Here is a 13952-nt window from a genome sequence, read left to right as displayed (position 1 = left end):
CTCGGCCATCTTCTCGTACTGGTCGCGCATCTCGGACAAGATGCGGCTCAGGTCCACGCCCGGGGCGGCGTCCATCTCCACGTTGATCTCGCCGCCCACCTGGCCTCGCAGGGAGTTCATCTCCTGTGGAGGACGCGGGACTGTGGTGTGGGCATCCGGGCCTGCCCCGTCTCTCACTCCAGCCCTTCCCACACAAGCTCTCCCTCATTCTGCCTGCCCTCTCCCCTCTGACCCTCCTAACGACTTGTTCACCTGCTCTGTATGAGTTCTGCCTCCCCCATCAGACTGTGGGCACCCTGAGGGTAGGTTCTGTGTCTCCCCCCAAAGATAAAATCTCATTCTCGGGCCTGTGCCCCCAGAATATCCCCCTCTAATTTCCAAACTTCTGCATGGGGCTCAGATTCAAGGGTTTGGGCTGGGACAAGGGGACCTCTTCACTTCTACCCTGTCCTTGGGAGGGAGGTTAAAGGGGGGGAGGACAGAGGAGGCCTCATGGGTCCCTGGGAGGTTCCTCTGATGCAGGGGAGCAGGAAGGAGGCTGGCCTGCACGCTGGCTCTGGACCCCCGGGATCAGGGCTCCTCAGACAGGGCAGCCCTGTCAGGTGGCCAGCCCTGGAGCACCTGCCCCCCCTCCTCCTCACCTCCTCGTGGTTCTTCCTCAGGTAGGCCAGCTCCTCCTTCAGGTTCTCGATCTGCATCTCCAGGTCAGCTCTGGCCAGGGTCAGCTCGTCCAGCACCCGGCGCAGGCCGTTGATGTCGGCCTCCACGCTCACCCGCAGGGCCTGCTCCGTCTCAAACCTGCAAAGGGAACCGGAGACTTCCATGTGGACACTGGGACTGGCAGATCCAGGTCCTGGCCAGCACCCTGCTTTCGCCAGGGCTCCACGGGCTTATGAAGAATGATGGTGGCGAGGAGTGGAAGCAAAGTCCAGCCTGAGGCCCTGGGAACAGGCAGGGCAAGGCCCTACCCCACCTGCCTCCTCGTCCATTACAGCTCAGCCCCACGACCTTCAGAATTTGCTGCATCCTGGACTAAGAGGTAGACTCCCCCACCCCCAGCTCCTGGCCTAAACCACAAGCAACCGAGGGGTCCCAGGGTGGGGAGGGGTGCCCCAGTGCCTCCCAGCTCCGTGGTGAAGGCTCACTTGGTACGGAAGTCGTCAGCAGCCAGGCGCGCATTGTCGATCTGCAGCAGGATGCTGGCGTTGTCCACGGTGGCCGTGAGGATCTGGGGAGGTGGGGGAAGAGTCGGATCACTGGGTGCGGGTGGTTCAGCCCAGACCAGGCTTCTGAGAGGGGCCTTCCTGCCGGGGGCCAGGATGGGGCCGCCTTCTTCAGGAAGGCTCCCTTCCCGCCCAGCCTCTCTCCTTTCTTGTGTGTAATTGTTGACAACATTCATGCCAGCGAGAGTCTAATGCGCTGAAACTTGCCTCCTGTCCCCCCAGGACCTACCTCCTCAACACAGACTCCCAGAGCAGGCAGCCCTGGGAGCTCTCAGGCTGGGAGCCCGAGAACGGAGGTGGGAGGGGGGTGGGGTGGGGGGGCTGCCTCCCGGCAGAAGCTGTCCCAGAAGCCCAGAAAGCAGAGGGGATGTGGGCAACCCCCACACTTTACAGCTGGGGACATGGTGCCCCTGAGAGTCTCCCCAAAAGGGAGGCTAAAAGAGTCCTCACTAAAGAGTATTTTCCAATCAGAAGTCTCCTGCTAAACCTTGGCCCAGGGCTCCAGTGGGCAGCTCCCCCCACCCCGGGTTTGCTCGGCCCAGTTCTTGAGGGAGCAGCAGGAGGGATGGGGAAGCCAGAAAAAATCCCCAAATAAGGCTCGCAAGAGGCCTCCTGAGGCCCCGCCCCCTCTCTCCTGTCTCCGCCTCCCAGCAGGTGCCATGGGATGCTCACCCAGACCCCTGACCCCACCATGGCCCCAAACCCCCTATGGCTCTGAGGAGAGAGGTGCCCACATACCTAGCAAACTCATGAGCCCGCCCAGCCCTCCAGCTGTGTCCATTGTCCTTATCACTCATGAGGTGGCAAGAAGCTCTGTGATGAGGACACGGAGCCTCGAAGGAGCCCCTGAGACCTGCTTGCCCCTGGCCCAGCCTGCTGCCCCCCAAAAACGAATAACATGAGCCACAGAGCAGCCCCAAGGTGGGCTCCCAGAGGCCACGCTGGAGCCAAGCTGTCCTGGGCCCCCTGAGGCCCTGTGACAGCCCCCAGGCTGGATTCCAGGTTGGGCAGGAGATGTGGGAGAAGCCATGGTCCCCACAGAGCCCTCCCCAGTGCCCACCTTGTTCTTCAGGTCCTCGATGGTGTGGTAGTAGTGGCTGTAGTCGCGGGCGGGCCCCGGGGCCTGCTTCTGGTACCAGTCCCGGATCTTCACCTCCAGCTCCGTGTTGGCCTCCTCCAGGGCGCGCACCTTGTCCAGGTAGGAGGCCAGGCGGTCGTTGAGGTTCTGCATGGTGGCCTTCTCGCCTCCCGCCAGCAGCCCGTCGACCCCCCCAAAGCTGCTGCCATAGCCACTGCCAGAGCCGAAGCTGTAGCAGCTGGAGTAGCTGCCGCTCCCCAGGGCACTGCCCAGGGAGCTGCCCAGGCCACTGGCAGACCCCAGCCTGCAGGAGCCGGCACCCAGGCCGCTAGACAGCCGGCAGGAGGTGCGGGACGAACCGCCCAGGCCAGAGGAGCCCTTGATGGAGCTGGAGGAGGTGAACTGGCGGATGGTGGTGGTCATGGTGGCAGCGGGTGGCAGGCAGGCACAGAGAGGACTAGAGAGGAGAGAAGCCTGAGGTGCCTTTGTGGCTGGGGCTCGCCTGCCTCCTTTATAACAGGCTGAGTGGTGGGCGGGGGCAGGGATGACAATAGGCTTGCTCCTCTTTCCATTCCCCTGGGCTTTCATCACCCCTGGCGGGCGGCCAGCTCCCAGGTGCCTGTGGTCCCCCTCCCCTCCCACCACCGGGGCTTTGGGGCTTTGCCTCATTTCTCCGAACCCCTATGCTGGGTGTTTGCATATGCGTGTGCGTGTCTCTGTTCTTAAGCCCGTCACCTGTGATTCAGGCAGGCCCTCGAGCTACGCTTTCCCATGACCTAATAAGGGGAAGAGGAGAGGCAGGACGTCACCGTCCCAGGCCCTCCCAGGCGGCTGCCACCCCAGCCCAGCCCACCTGGCCCCTGGGCCTGGTAGGGAAAAGGTTGGGGAACCCGGCAGCTCCCCCACCCCCAGCCTGAGGTTACTGTTCAACGTACCGGCCCAGGGCTGTGGGCTGGGGAGGCCGCGAGGATGGAGCCCCCATCCCACTTGGCAACTGGACCTAAACCACCAGGCTCAGCACACAACACAGTCGGGCTGTCAGGTCTCAGATGACCACCCCATTTTATAGCTAAGGAGATGGGGGCTTGAGGGGGATCGTGTCCCGCTGCCCCCCACACCTGCAGAACTGGGCTGGCAGCGTTTCACCCCTCATCCCACAGCTCCAGACCCCTTCCCAAGGGACCCGGCCACACTGCCCCTCTCTGCCCAGCCCTGACCCCAGGGGAGCGCTCCTAGGGGCTACAAGTCCATCTGGCCAGTGTTCTGACCTGCCCCAACCCCGGGTCTCCCTAACAGGGGGGCAAAGAGGAGCGTAGCTACCAGATGGGGACATGATCACTGGGGGGAGAGCCTCGTGGTAAAAGGGAACTAGGAGAACCGACGGCCAGGCCCCCTTCCACCTCCCTAGCCCTCCTACACCCCAACAGGCCTCAGGGTAAGGTGAGGGCATACACCTTCGCATTCCTGAGACCCTCCCAGCCAGTCCCCCCCCACACACAGCCTTCCCCTGACATGGCACTTCCGGATGGACCCTGAGCCACCCTACAGCGCTCCCCTGCCCTGCCCACCACCCCAGGCCCGGCCTGGGTCCCAGCGCCCCAGCAGACAAGTTGGGCGGAATGTGGTCGTGTCTCAGGCTGCCGATGGCTTCCACTTCCCAGGCAGGCCCGGACAGCCCCCGTCAGCAGCCGACAGAGATTCCCCAATAGCCCGGCAGCTGCCAAGCACCAAAGCAAACAAGACAGCCCCCCACGCTCACTTACACAGCGGTCACCCCGCCCGACACACACCCCCGAGCTGGGCAGAGCCGGTCTGGTTTCTCGGCTGTGCCGCTGCCACCTCCTCTCACCCATCCATGTCCCGGACCACCCTTCAGGAAGCCCTGCCCCGCCTCTCTCTCCCAGACGGAGGTGAAGGCGGGAGCGTCTATAATAGACACAGCTCCCTGGGAGCCCTTGGGGCCCTCCCAGGGGCCAGCACAGGCAATGGCAACCCCAGGGGCTGCTTCTCAGACACGGTCCCAGCTTGTGAGGCTGTTCCATCCCTGAACCAGAGGTCCTCCTGCCTCCTTCCCTCTTGTCCTTCCAGGAGCCCCAGGCCTGGTTGAGGTGGGTAGAACTGGTTGGCAGGTGACAAGCACCACCCCCCAAAATTTTTAAAATATATTTTCATTGATTTCAGAGAGGATGGGAGAGGGAGAGATAGAAGCATCAATGATGAGAGAGAATCACTGATGGGCTGCCTCCTGCATGCCTCACACTGGGGATCGAGCCCGCAACCTGGGCATGTGCCCTGACCGGGAATCAAACCACGACCTCCTGGTTCACAGGTCGATACTCAACCACTGAGCCACGCCAGCCGGGCATCCACCACCCCAAAATTTAACAGACGCTCCTCCTCCCCCAGTCCTCCAGCCCACACCACCCCACACCAATGACCACACCGGACCCCAGGAGGCATTGAATTCAGGCCAAGCTTTAATAGTGGTCACTGGGGCCAATTCGGGAGGCCCCCCCGGTGAGGGCTTTGGGAAGCAGATACAGAAAGGCAACAGCTCTCGGGCAGCGGCCCCGACGGGCGCCTGGGGCTCAGCAGTAGCGTGCTGGAGGCTGGAGGCGATGGCTGCCCCGTGGCCCTCGAGGCTGGGCTGTTGCAAGTGGGAAGGGCTCAGTGGGTAGAGCGGTGGACCTGCTCCCGGGAGGTGACCACCTTGCCATCCTGGACCTCCTCCACGATGGTGCGCACCTGGCGGCTGGTCACCGTGGCTGCAGAGGGAAGGGGGGGGGGGGCAGGGAACCTCAGGCCCGAGCCCCTCCCCCATCTCCCACACAGAAGGGTCCTCCGACTCGCCCGCCTCCCCTGGGCAGGACGGGGCAGACTCTTACCTTCCCGCGTGGGCTGCGAGGCCAGGAACGAGGAGTACTGGTTGGCCAGGCTGCAGGGAGGGAGAGGGGACCTGTCAACCCAGGGGTGATGCCTGGGAGCCCTGTCCCCCGGGAGGAGAAGCAGCTGGGGAGCCCCAGGGTGAGGGGAGAGAGGTCCCAGAAAATCGAAGAGGAATCCCAGCTGGGAGTGCACGGAAAAGAATGGCAACCGCAAGGGTCAAAGGGCACAGGCCCAGTGGGCAGGAGTACGGAAAGGGGCCACCCCAACAGAGGCCCAGAGGCCCTTTGCAGCTAGCCAGGGATGTACAAGGAGAAGCTGAGCACGTTTTCCTGTATCTAGAAGGGCCCCACAAATAGACTCGATTAAAGCAAGAGAAACTGTGGTTAGACTATAGGGGGACTTCACCATCTTCAGGATACAAAAAAGCTGGAGCACATGACTAAGCATGGAGACTCCAGGACGGTCTCAGCCCCTTTACAGCAGAGCCCCGATCCACCTTCCCAACTCCAAACCAGATGCCGCCCTGGTCCTCATCCCATCCTGGGTAATGGCGTCGCCAACCACAAGTCATGGGAACCAGAAACCCAGGCTCATCCTTACCCAGGCCTTCGCGTGCTCACTCAGCACTGACTGAGTCCCGCTGTGAGCCACGCTCGCCCCACACCCAGGCCTTTCCCTGCCCCTGCCCCTTCCTCCCAGCAGGCGGCCCGACTCCCTGCTCCAGCCTCCCGGCAGGTCCCCGTGCCCCCCTGGCCTCGCTGATGCAGCTCTCCGTCTGCAGCCAGAGTGTAGGCTCTGAGACCTCTTGATCATACCCATCCGGCGCAAAGCCCCTCCCTGGCACCCCCATGCCTACACCACCCAGTCCGCCGGCTCTAAGGTGGCCTTCAGTGCTCCTCTCAGCCAGACCCCAGCCAGCGGTCTCCGTGTCGCCCCCTGCAAGCCTCCACACCTCCTCCTGGCCTTTGCTGGGGCTGCCCCTGCAGCTCAGTCGCCCCTCCCTGGGCGAAGCATGTGCCCAGGTGCCCCCACTCACTGGGCGTCCTCGCCCTCCAGCAGGCGGCGGTAGGTGGCGATCTCCTGCTCCAGCCGCGTCTTCACGTCCAGCAGCACCTGGTACTCGTGGTTCTGACGCTCCATGTCACAGCGGAGCTCGCCCAGCTGCTGCTCGATGCTGCCGATGAGCCCCTGCAGCTGGGCCAGCTGCGCCCCGTAGCGTGCCTCGGTCTCCGCAAGGCTGCCCTCCAGCGATGCTTTCTGTGGCCCAAAGCGCAGGCGGATGGATAAGACCGAGGCGGGACCCTTCCCCACCCAGAGGAGGAGCCCACCGTGGAGGTTTGTGGGTGCAGCCAGTAACTAGGCGGGGTGGTAACTGGGGCAGCGAGGGGCCATGTCACTGGGTGAAGTGACATTTGTGAGGGAGTCTGTTCTCCGAGTGGAGGTAGCCCTGGGATGGCAGGGAGGAGGCAGGGAGGCAGGGAGGGAAGAGGAGGGACGGAGGCCCTACCATGCTGAGCTGGGACTGCAGCTCAATCTCCAGGTTCTGCACGGAGCGGCGGAGCTCGGAGATCTCCGTCCTGTGGCTCTGCAGGGCCTCGGTGTTCGTGGCCACCTCGCGGTTCAGCTCCTCGGTCTGGTGGAGGTGGGGCCGGGGGCAGGGGCCACCCCTGAGCCCAGACCTCCCGGACTTACTCCACCAGTGCCTCGCTGGCCTCACTTGCTCCGCCAGCACCTCGCTGGCCTCTGTGGGGCCCCAACCCTCGGTGCCCACATGGGCCCTCAGCGGGATTCGCTCTGCTTTGCGGGCATCTGCATTAGCTGCTGCCCAGGGAGCTGCGACATTGGCCAGACAGGCCTGGGTTTTATCTTTCTGTGCCTGTTCCTGTCGCTTCTCCATGTGTCTTCTAAGGGTCTGAGTTATGCATCCAAACACACACATGCCTACAAAGGCCTGTGCGGGAGGAGCCCTCGCTGCGGGGGAGACCTGGTTCCCCAGGCCGCACCCGAAGGTGGTGTAAGCCTGGGGCCTCTCCGGGCCTCACGATCAGCGTCTAAACTTGAGGGTTGGTCCAGCTGGTTTCCAAAGGCCCTTCCAGATGGCACAGGCTGTGCGGCTACACGTTCTCCGGCCCACACTCCGCACTCCGCACATGCACGCACAGGTGCGCGCACACCTGCTCACGCGGGCCACCCACCTTGGTGAAGAACCAGTCCTCGGCTTCCTTGCGGTTCTTCTCCGCTATCTTCTCGTACTGGTCGCGCATCTCGTTCAGGATGCGGCTCAGGTCCACGCCGGGGGCGGCGTCCATCTCCACGCTGACGTCCCCGCCCACCTGGCCTCGCAGGGCGTTCATTTCCTGGGCAGAAAGGAGAGCAGGCGCTCACCCAGGGCCACCTGGGGAGAGAGCCTGCGGCCCGCCTTCTCCACCTGGGGGACACAGGTGTGAATGACAGACGGACAGACGCAGACAGGCCAACAGCTCCTCGCCCTGAAGGTGGAGGCAGAGGTCATGGCTCCAATGTGCAGGGCTGTGGATATCAAACATCTTCCCCAACACACACTCAGGACCCATCCCTAGTGTATGCTGTGTGTCCATCCCCAACTCTCTGTCATGAGAGGGCACGAGCCAGGACAAGCTCACCACCTTTGTCGCCCACGGCCGGCCATGCGGCACAGCAGGGGGAAAGCAGCCCCAGGACCAGACCTCGTTAGGAAATGCAACCCCTATAACCAGCCTCAAAGCCAATTGGAGACACTTGCTGGGCTTCTGCTACTCGGGGATCGGGCTCCCCCAGCTCAGGGCAGCCCAGAGGTCAGCTGAGAAGGAAGCCACAGGCTCATTAGTCCCCCTACAGGGTCTTGGGTTGAGTCTTGGGGTCCCTGGGATCCAGAGTTCTCTGAAAAAGGAGGTGGGAGAGGTGGCAGAGTGGTGGAGTTGGCCCTGGATGTGGACATGGGTGGGACAGATTGGAGAGAAGATGCCTGTGCAGCCTTGGATAAATCCCTCAACCTCTCTGAGCCTCCGTTTCTTCACTGGTAAAGGGGAGAACGTGCACCCTTCTCGCAGCACTGGTTGGCGTCAGCTGAGACCATTGCTGTGAATCACTGTGTGTGCTGGGAAGATGACTATCACCACTGTAATTAATTGTAGTAATCAGCGTGCCTGTTCTTCGACTGCGATCTCATTAGATCGTTAATTGCCACCACACAGTGAGCCGTGCCTTCGGGGACATGGAAAGTACCTTGGTGGGCAGAGGGCCCTCCAGGCCTCCCCCAGGGCCCTCCGAGGGTCACCCAGGTCAGGGCCAGGCACCCACCCTGGATGGGCGCTGGGCGCAGAGCAGGCCCCTGGCCCAGGCAGATCGGGAGGCCCCAGCCTTGCTTGTCCCCAGGCGAGTTTCTCCTGCGGTCACTCCCCCGCTGGCCTCACCTCCTCGTGGTTCTTCCTCAGGTAGGCCAGCTCCTCCTTCAGGTTCTCGATCTGCATCTCCAGGTCGGCCCTGGCCAGGGTCAGCTCGTCCAGCACCCGGCGCAGGCCGTTGGTGTCGCCCTCCACGCTCATGCGCAGGTTCAGCTCCATCTCATACCTGGGAGGGGTGGAGGCATGAGCCATGGAGGCCCACCAGCCCCCCGCACCCCCCCCCCCCACCTCGTGCACACAGAGGGCCCGGTGATGTGCAGAGCTGGACCCACCGCCAGCAGCCCCGGAGGCCCAGACTCACTTGGTGCGGAAGTCATCGGCCGCCAGGCGGGCGTTGTCGATCTGCAGCACCAGGCTGGCATTGTCGATGGTGGCGGCCAGGATCTGGGGGAGAGCGATGATGGGCTCCGTGAGCAAGCACCCTCAGCAGCCCTGGGAAGACTCTGCACCCCTCTCGCAGCTCTTTGGAGAGTGTGCCGAGTGAAGGAGGGTCCCTGTGGTGTGGTCTTCTCCTCTGAGGACCCGGCTAGGGGCACTGTGCCCAGGCATAGGTAACTATGATGCCAGGGGACCCACACATACCGCTCAACAACCATGGGGTCACTGCCCAAGCCACCTGGACCTGGCTCCCTCTTTCCCAATGAACTTCACCTCTAGACTCAGTTTGCCACCTCCTCCAGGAAGCCCTCATCAGTTCCTCACCGAGGTCCCTCCTTCTGGACATACCTCCTCCCTGCCCCTCTCTCTTTCACAGCACTTCTCCCGAGTGTGATTTGTCCATGACTTTTAATTCTTTCCTCCTCCCATGAGCTCTGAGATTCAGGGGACAAGCCCACGTCTGTCTCCTTCCCCAGCTCTGGGCATAGTACCTGGGCCAGAGTTGGCCCTGAGGAAACAACTCGTTTAATTAGGTGATTAATTAATTAGTGAGGTTACCACTGGCCCCACCGCAAATCTAGGGCAAAGTTTTCCTTTCCCACTGGGTCATCAGGAGGCTTAAATGAGAACAGGGGAGACTCAGGAAGGAGCAGAAGGTACGTTATTATTACTGCTGCTGTCATTGTTGTTGTGAGAAATGCCAAGAGAAACTCCAGTCGAGATCCATGGAGTTGGTGGGGCGAGCGAGGCCCAGACGGAGCAGATTAGCGGGGTGGAATTTGGAATTTTTGGAGGCTGAGGGCTGAAGTGTAGGAGGTGTAAGAGAGGGAAGCCTGGGTCAGGCCCTAGGTTTCCAGACTGAGCTGGGGCCAGTTTGCTAGCCACCCCAGGGCCTCAGTGGGTCCGTCCCACTCACCTCCCCGCTCAGAATGCTGATTGGGTCCGGGCGAGGGGCCAGGGTCATTGCCAAAACCCCTGAGGGGCACAGTGACTCAGAGGGAGGAGGCCTGGTGCGGGGTTCACTGGGGTTGGTGGTGAGGAGCTGGCCGACCCCGAATGGATTGGGGAACACACTGACTCACCGGGGCTCCCCTGGGCGCCCCGCTGCCCAGACCAAGCCCAGTATCTGATCTGGCTCTCCCAGTAGCGCTGCTGCCAGGGAACAGCTGCAGGAATTCCCCACCTGGCGCAGGTCCCAGGCAGGAACCCGCAAAGCCCCCCGAAAGGCAGCACCACGCCTGGTTCTCCACCAGGAAACGGAGCAAGTCTGACCGCGGGCGCCAGCCAGGCCGCACCCCTGCTGCCCTCGAGCCGAGCCTGGCTCTCTAGCTCTCATTGACCTCCCCGCTGCCTCTGGGGGTTGCAACACTAGGACCCTGCAAGGGCGGGTTTGTGCAGAAAACCCAAGTACCACGTCCACAGAATGCCAAGGCCATGTTCTTAGAGGTAAAGAGAGAGAGGGAGAGAGAGAGAGGGAGGGCTCCATCAGACTAAGAGAAATCCCTTCCCTGAAGTTTCCAGTCTGAGAGAAAAGACACAGCTCCTTCCTTCAGGACCCGCCCCCCAATCTGCCAAGAGAGACGCGGGCTCTGCCCTCAGGAAGCCCCAGAGTGACCCGCATGGAGGGAGGGAAGAGGACCCACAACAAAGGCAGCCGCAAGTACCTGCCAACCTCAGTGAGATCCGCACAATGAGCAGGGCATAGACTGAACCTCAACGTGTTGAAGGAACCCCAAGATCTGGGGGGAAGAGGCAAGTGCCATCGATCCAGGAGGACTGCCTGGAGGAGGTGAGGCAGGCAGAGCCAGAGGGGAACGGCTCTGACGCCTCCCTGCTCACATTCCATCCCCCAGCAGCCAACACCAACCTCTCCCCGGCCTCTGTGCCTTTGCCTACGGCCCTACGCCATCCTCTATACCTGGGATGCCGTCTGCTGCCTTCGAGATTCTGAGCCCCCCACCCTGCTGCTCCTCCATCACCACCCCAACACGCACCCCCCTCAGAAAGAGAGAACTCCAAACAACCTCCCTGCATGGGGTGTCCTCCAGGCCTGAGTCCAGGGAGTGAATGAATGATGGAGACCTAAGATAGGTCAGGTGGGATGGGATGAGTCAGAAGCAGGTACTAAGGGCAGAGGGCAGAGGGCAGAGGGCAGAGGGCAGGGAGCTGCCTGGTCCACACACCTTGCTCTTCAGCTCCTCGATGACCTTGAAGTAGTGGCTGTAGTCCCGGGCAGGCTCGGGTCCCTGCTTCTTGTACCAGTCTCGGATCTTCACCTCCAGGTCGGCGTTGGCCTCCTCCAGGGCGCGCACCTTCTCCAGGTAGGAGGCCAGGCGGTCGTTGAGGTTCTGCATGGTCTCCTTCTCGCCGCCCCCCAGCAGGGCGTCCGACACACTGTAGCTGGAGCCGTAGCCCCCACCCAGGTTGCAGGAGTAGCCCCCGCTGTAGCCACCCCCCATGCCCGCCATGAAGCGGGACGAATTGACCGACATGTTGCCACAGCTCCCGGCTCCCAGGAGGCTGGGGGCTCGGCAGGCGCCCCCGACGCGGACCGTGGACACCCGAGAGAAACCCCCGGTGGGCATGCCCAGGCCCTTGATAGAGCCGGAGGTGGAGAACTGGCGGAAGCTGGTGGTGGTGGCAGCCATGGTGTCCCCTGGCCAGGAGCAGAGTCTGGTCTGGACAGAGACCCTGGGCAGCCCTTTATAGCCGGGCTGTGGGGGGCTGGGCCCCTGGCCCTTGAAGTCAGAGCCAGAACCCAAGCCCGGTAATTTCCTTCTGTATCAGCCGCCCAGGGCCTGGGGCTCAGGCTGGACATGCTGAGTGCACCCCCCCAGGCCCCTCTCCTGCCCGAGCCTGGCCTGGGCCCCGGCCTCTTAGGAACCCATTGTTCACAAACAAAGGTGGCGTTGGAGCCGCAGCCCCAGGCTAGGGTGATCCTGCATCCGCAGCAGCAATTAGGCCTCTGAGCTCATTCTGGGGGGAGCTGGAGAACCCAGCCCAGGGAGCCAGAAAAGGCCTGAACAAGGCTCCACAGGCCTGAACCCCGGGGCTGCCCTGGCCCCCCACCCAGCATTCCTGGCCCCTAGGATACAGTGAGAGACTTGGGGGGCCACCCTCGCCCAGGTCCAAGGGCCCTAAGGAGCCCCTCAGGCTGAGAGGGCGAATCCGCCTCTGACCTGGGGAGCCCCCAGATCTCTTGGGGTCCTCCCAAGTCTGTGGCCCTGGCCTGGGGAGCCCCTTACCTAAGGGGAACAGACACACTACTGGCCTCTGGGAGCTTTGGATCCAAGTGTGATAGGAGGTCAGGTCATGGGCCTCAGCTTCCTCCTTGGTAAAAAGAGGGTAATGCCCGTCTCCCCGTCTCTGGAGGACTCTGCAGAGGAGGGTTAGGGTGACCACTGCTCATCCCCTCCCCGCCCCAGTACCTGAGAAAAGCCATTCCCGGGGGGCCCCCCCGCTAGGAGGCATGAGGGGGAGAAGCAGGGTCCCTCCGTGGGCCCTGCCCCTGCGCCCTGCCCTGCGAGGGAGCAGCAGGATCCCACATCCTGGCCGCTGGCACCCGCCACCGCCTGCCGACAAGGCGATTACCAGCCTAATCTCGGCGGCGCTAATGATTTAGGCCCTGCCAGGGCGCTGGCGTCACGGGGCCTGTCTGCATGGGGAGCCTCCAGGGAAGGCCAGGGCTCGCGGGCTGGGCAGGGGAGGGCGAGCCTGGTCCCCCGGGAAGCTTGCGGGTGGCCTGGGCGCTCCGCCACACACAGGGACAGGGCGGGAGGGAGGCCGGGTTTCCGTGCGGCTGGAGCTCCTCTGATGAGACTCGACTGCTGGAAAGACTTTCTGCGTCGAGAGTGGGTGGCCTCTTACCCACGGTGTTTCTTGGCTTGAAGAGTGGGGACAGCACGTGCCCGCCGGGAGAGAAGGGACAAACCCCAATCTTGTCCTGCTTCCGCCCTGCCTAAGACGTCTGGGGTTCTGAGGGTGGCTGGGGGTGGAGGGAAGGGGCTCAAAGCCACGGTCAGGCCACTAGGGTTGCTCCATGAGGTTAGACATCAAGGAGGACTTCCTGGCCCGGCCAGCGTGGCTCAGTGGTTGAGCATTGACCTATGAACCAGGAGGTCACAGTTCGATTCCCCGTCAGTCAGGGCACATGTCCAGGTTGTGGGCTCCATGCCCAGTAGGGGGCGTGCAGGAGGCAGCCGATCAATAATTCTCTCTCATCATTGATGTTTCTATCTCTCTCTCCCTCTGAAACCAATAAAAATATATATATTTTTTAAAAAAGGACATGGCTCAACGCACCAAGAAGGTCGGAATCGTCGGTAAATACGGGACCCGTTATGGCGCCTCCCTCGGGAAAATGGCGAAGAAAACTGAAATCAGCCAAGTACACCTGCTCCTCCTGTGACAAAACCAGGATGAAGAGGCGAGCCGTGGGGACCTGGCGCTGTGGCTCCTGCATGAAAACCGTCGCTGGTGGTGCCTGGACCTACAGCACCACTTCTGCCGTCACAGTAAATCAGCCATCAGAAGACGGAAGGAATTGAAAGACCAGTAGAAGCTCCACAGTTTGAAACATTGCGAGCCTATAACAAATGGGTTAATTTATATAACAAAACAAAACAAAAACAAAAAAGGAAGGACTCCCTGGCCCTCCAACACTGTGTCGGGGGAGAGAGGGAACCAACAGAACCCGAGGTGCGCCAGCGGCAGGCCTTGCCCCCGAGGGTCACCCTCACACAGGAGGACATGCAGTGAAGAAAGACCCCCCCCCCAGACACCCCTCCCCCCCAGGGCTGACTGCTCCCTCCCCTCCCCCCAGGCAGGCCTCACTCCCTCACAGAGGGATCCCCACCTTCCAGCACTGCACCCCGAGCAGAGCAGGGACCTGGGGAGGGGCCAGGCCGTGAGGCACCAGCTGTGCCTCTCCCTGGAGCCCACCTCCGAAGCCCCAAGACCTTAGCC

General features: G+C 62.4%; 2 protein-coding genes and 1 pseudogene across 3 annotated transcripts in view; 1 reads left to right on the top strand and 2 right to left on the bottom strand.

Annotated features, from left to right (window-relative positions):
- The window catches only part of KRT17 (keratin 17), a 5265-nt gene extending 2458 nt beyond the window's left edge, over positions 1-2807 (bottom strand). The window contains exons 1-4 of the mRNA XM_006094935.3: positions 2284-2807; positions 1146-1228; positions 642-798; positions 1-123 (exon numbers count right to left, since the gene is read on the bottom strand). The exon at positions 1-123 is cut by the window's left edge and continues 4 nt beyond it. Coding sequence (XP_006094997.1) covers positions 1-123; positions 642-798; positions 1146-1228; positions 2284-2724 — 804 coding nt within the window. The 5' untranslated portion in view covers positions 2725-2807. The remainder of the gene's footprint in view (positions 124-641; positions 799-1145; positions 1229-2283) is intronic.
- Positions 1-11858, bottom strand: part of KRT16 (keratin 16) — a 24487-nt gene extending 12629 nt beyond the window's left edge. Inside the window, exons 1-8 of one of the 2 annotated variants that reach the window (XM_006094968.3) lie at positions 11171-11858; positions 8911-8993; positions 8619-8775; positions 7383-7544; positions 6695-6820; positions 6224-6444; positions 5187-5236; positions 4761-5066 (exon numbers count right to left, since the gene is read on the bottom strand). In XM_006094968.3, the coding sequence (XP_006095030.1) occupies positions 4969-5066; positions 5187-5236; positions 6224-6444; positions 6695-6820; positions 7383-7544; positions 8619-8775; positions 8911-8993; positions 11171-11635 (1362 nt within the window). In that variant the 5' untranslated portion in view covers positions 11636-11858 and the 3' untranslated portion in view covers positions 4761-4968. Of the gene's footprint in view, positions 1-4760; positions 5067-5186; positions 5237-6223; positions 6445-6694; positions 6821-7382; positions 7545-8618; positions 8776-8910; positions 8994-11170 lie in introns of those variants that run through there. The other variant, XM_023759042.1, reaches the window with a different exon arrangement.
- Positions 11859-13275: 1417 nt separating this feature from the next.
- LOC102429614 lies at positions 13276-13579 on the top strand (annotated as a pseudogene).
- The last annotated feature ends 373 nt before the right edge of the window (positions 13580-13952 follow it).

Source organism: Myotis lucifugus, unplaced genomic scaffold (assembly GCF_000147115.1).
Source record: "Myotis lucifugus unplaced genomic scaffold, Myoluc2.0 scaffold_146, whole genome shotgun sequence".
NCBI classification, from domain to species: Eukaryota; Metazoa; Chordata; class Mammalia; order Chiroptera; family Vespertilionidae; genus Myotis; species Myotis lucifugus.
The sequence above is the reverse complement of the archived record's forward strand: the minus strand, read 5'-3'. Positions and strand labels throughout refer to the sequence as shown.